Source organism: Halyomorpha halys, unplaced genomic scaffold (assembly GCF_000696795.3).
Source record: "Halyomorpha halys isolate HHAL.00 unplaced genomic scaffold, Hhal_1.1 Scaffold7.1, whole genome shotgun sequence".
In the NCBI taxonomy this organism is placed as follows: Eukaryota; Metazoa; Arthropoda; class Insecta; order Hemiptera; family Pentatomidae; genus Halyomorpha; species Halyomorpha halys.
In genome coordinates, this window is record NW_027110368.1 from 1,440,677 (window position 1) to 1,444,957 (window position 4,281).

Here is a 4,281-nt window from a genome sequence, read left to right on the forward strand (position 1 = left end):
ATTAAACTAGCTTTAATTTGAGTGCTAATAGAAATCTGTACTTCACATAGTTCCTGAGATATAGAATTCTAAAAATAAATTAACTAACTACTTATCTTTCAGTAGATTTTTAAGAAATTTTCTTTTTTAGAAAGCTATATCTTGAGAACTATTGGACGTAAATAGCTCTTTTAGGGCTAATATTTCAGCAAATTTACTCGTCTTTAAATAATGTTCTCTTAGATTTTCCAGTGTTGTTGGTAGTTTTTTAAGATATAGAACTCCGAATGAAAAATTAGTGTTTTTTTTAAGGTTTTGAAACAACCGCCATTTTTTATTCCCACTACCTATACTTGGCAGACTCATCAATTTTGACTAGTAATTATACCTAGTTTTGATTAAAGTAATCAAAAATTGGCGTCAGATAACTGCCTTTTTTTTCTTCCCGGTTCTTGTACTATAATATTTCTTTACTGAGCAATGATTTGTAGTTTACGTACACCGACGTTTTATTCCATAAAATTTCTTGTGTATGATAAAAGATACTGTTATTAATAGCGTCTACGAATCCACTTTCAAATGAACAGCGCCCCGAATGACGCGCCATCGGACTCACGATACTCCAGTATGCCAGTTCCTGGTCCTCCACAAGGCCCGGATGATCCGGTCGGGGACTGCCCTTGCCTACCCTGGAGGGGTATCCCCCCTCGACTGCACTGACCATATCCTTCAGTTCGCCACCAATACCTCAACATGATGTTACCGCTCTGTGTGGCGGTTCTTGCGTTCTCGTTCGTACCGGCGTTAGCGTTCACATGCCAAGACGATTCCTGTCTATCAACGGTAGGAACAACACCAATATACTTCCATTAATCATTTAAAGAGAGAAATGAAAAAGAATTTATTTTTTAAAAATAAATGTTTCTTAACCAATATCGATTTTTTAATGAGGCTATTGTTGTCCTAAATGTACCATATTTTACTGGCCTTGAATTAGCTATTACTTGAATAAATGAACAACTGTATAACTCACATCATGAACAAATTAAAATTTTAGTGAACAAATATGAAATTAACTGTCCAGAGTTAGTCCTTACAATTTCTAGAACAAATGAACGAACTATGTTTATTGGATGTTATCATGATTTTTTTTTAATGGTAATAACTATAAATTGATTTACCGTACTAAATATATATTGAAACCTTTGTTAACTTACGGAGGAGTATTGGAAGTTTATAAACATAAAGTCTTATAAGCTTTGCAAAGCTGCTAATAGCTTTAATGTATTTCAAATTATATAATATGCAATGATATGATTATTCACACAACAAATAACACACACTAACAACTAACTTCAATTAATAAACTAAAAATACATCAATTTAAGGATCATTTTATTACAATAGAACGAGATAATCTCAAGTCGGTTATCCAAATATAATAAATAAATAATTAATAAAACAAAATTAAATAAAAATAATAACCAACATATTAACATGTTAGTGAAGGGAATGCATTAACACTTTAATAAAACCACATTTGTGACTCTAAATTGCTTTTTTATGATATTTCAAGCCAAGGTAATCCAGAAGGCTCCGCGCCATGGAAAAATTAAATAAATGACTTATAAATCTCAGATGGAACAACGCTACAAGTCAGTTCTTCCCCAAATTAAAAAAATATTTAACATAGCATTTTAAAAAAATAATACAAATTGCTAGTCAATTGTATCTAAAATTTACTATCTTGAAAATATGAAAAAGTGACATAATATTTTGCCAAATGAATTGTATTTTTAGGGAGCTCACGGATTATGGAATACTCATACATCTTACTGGGTAGAACCCAATAAGATTGCTCCCACGAAGTATATAGGATTCTAGAAGTTTTCCGAAGTAATTTTTTAGACATTATCATTGTTTAAGTACTGCAGCCAAAAAAAAACAAAAACAATGTCCTATTTTTCTAAAATAACATGTACACTACACATACCCGACTATTTTCTGTTTCTATCGAAAAATATACAATACCAAAAAATATATATATAAATTTTTTTTACTTCCAAACTTGACAATTCTTATGATTGTCTGAATATCATGTGACAACAAAACGCAAACTTTTTAAAATGAATATAAATGGGGTTACCATTAATTGTTAAATCCAATCCCGGACAGTCTGAAAGATCTTGGAGGACGGGGGGAGAAATTAGATAGGAGTGAAGGTAAAGAGGTTATTGAAGATGTGGAAGAACGAAAAAAAAAATGTACCCCAAAACATATTTTTTAGATTCTAGTATGGTCAGTTGATTTACAGTACAAATGTCCTTTAAGTCTAACTTTAAGAAAAAAAAAAAAAAACAGGTAATAGTAAATTAGCAGGGCTCAAACTGCGCTTGTCTACTCTTCTGTAAATTGATGAATTCTGTAATTCTGTAAATTCTTGAAATTTAATTTAATTGTACAACAATTGAATATAATCAATTAATTCATTAAAAATAAAACTGCATAATTTTTATGATTTTAATAATTGTTAGTAGTTTTAAATTTAGTAGAATCTATCTTGAAATGAGGGATTCTTGTATAGATTAATTATGGATTTTCTTTAATAATAATAATTAGTTTATTCATTTTGTCGATTTTTCAAAAATTAAATCATAAATTGCGTGTCGAACTCTCTTTTTTTTTTTTTTTTTTTTTTTTTTTATTCCATAAATGGTAACTTATAAAATACTCAGGAAATTAAATATACAGGTTTTCATTCCGTGGAACAGATACCAATTAAAAGTCAACTCCCCCAAAACCCGATTTGAACCGGCACCAGTGCAGACTCAAGGTTTCTATGGTAACGCCTAAATTCCTTCGGCTACAAAGGGCATTTGGCTTGTCGACCTTCACATATGATATTTCCCTACTTATGATAGGGATTGATAGGTTCTGGACAGATTATTCTTACATTGTCTGAATTGTTTACAAGTCCCAAAAGATGGTAACCCTCAATATAAACCAAAAGTTGAAGCTTTGTGAAGTTTCCATCTCAATTAAATTAAGTAAATTCAAACCTTTCATCTATAATTTATCTCAGCATCATGCATTGAAAATATAATGAATAATTCGCTGACCATAAATCTCGGGTTCTGTAGAGTAAGAGACGTAATTAGAGGTTCTCATCTTAAATGCTTAACATAAACACATCTTATTTATTCCATAACATAATAACAAATTAAATGTTACAATCAATTATAATATGAACGCATTTTTCTCTAATTTGAGTCTATGAAATGTATTTAATTATGCACGAATAATTAATTGATTATTAGTTTACACTGGTTTATCAGATCACGGAAAAGGGAAAGGTATTATCCAGTGCATCGGAAACGTGGGCTTTCGGTTCTACTTTTACCAGAAAGTATAAGTACTGCTTAGATAGAAAAAATTTTTAATTTCATCCCGTTTTTTTTTTCTTAAAATCATTTTATTGAAATCATACCCGACAAGAAGTAATCTCATAAAAATTACATTAAATTAAATTATAATTGGTAGTTCTAAAGACGGTAGAGTGACGTGCCATAACTACTTGCTACTTGCAGGTCCTGTTTGCTGCAGTTATGTGCTTATGAAAGACTTCCTCCTTTCTCTTTCGATAGTTTGATAAATACCCATTCATTATTCGGCTAATTTTCACTTATTTCATTCTTGTGGAATATTTTATTTATAATGGAGAATACATGTATTATTTAAGGTTTTAACTGTCATGTTTGTTCTTACTTAAACCATTATCTTTTGTCATGTCACACCTAAGCAATATAGAAATTAGGAAATTCACAGATAAAACTTATTTTATACTTTTGTTTACCAATATTTTTAATATATAATGAGAGAAAATATTGATATTATACAAAATTTTGAATTCGAGTCTTCGACGAAAATATACGTTCTGAGATTCCCTGAATACAAATATATAAGCCTCGCAAAATGGAATAACAGTTTAGCTCAAAATGACGTGTGGTAAGGAACTGATATTACATATATAGTACTGGTATATGTCTGAGATGCTAAAAAAACTCTTTCGATAAAATCGACTGACCAGAAGTTCTTCTGTATAGAATCAATTTTTCACATTTTCTCAAAAACGGCTATTATTATATTGATTAATCTTTGTATATTAATGTACAATATAATCTTTAGTTTCAGCTTGGTCTTATCCTTATGGTCTTTACAGGGATTAAATACCGAAATTTTAAAATGCTTCCTCTAAAGTATCTTTTTTTTTTTAAATTAATAATTTTACATTTTTATAAGTAA

General features: G+C 29.8%; 1 protein-coding gene across 1 annotated transcript in view; it reads left to right on the plus strand.

Annotated features, from left to right (window-relative positions):
• The first annotated feature begins 665 nt into the window (after positions 1-665).
• LOC106677122 (lipase 3) overlaps positions 666-4,281 on the plus strand; it is an 83,551-nt gene continuing 79,935 nt past the window's right edge. The window contains exon 1 of the mRNA XM_014414840.3: positions 666-822. Coding sequence (XP_014270326.1) covers positions 733-822 — 90 coding nt within the window. The 5' untranslated portion in view covers positions 666-732. The remainder of the gene's footprint in view (positions 823-4,281) is intronic.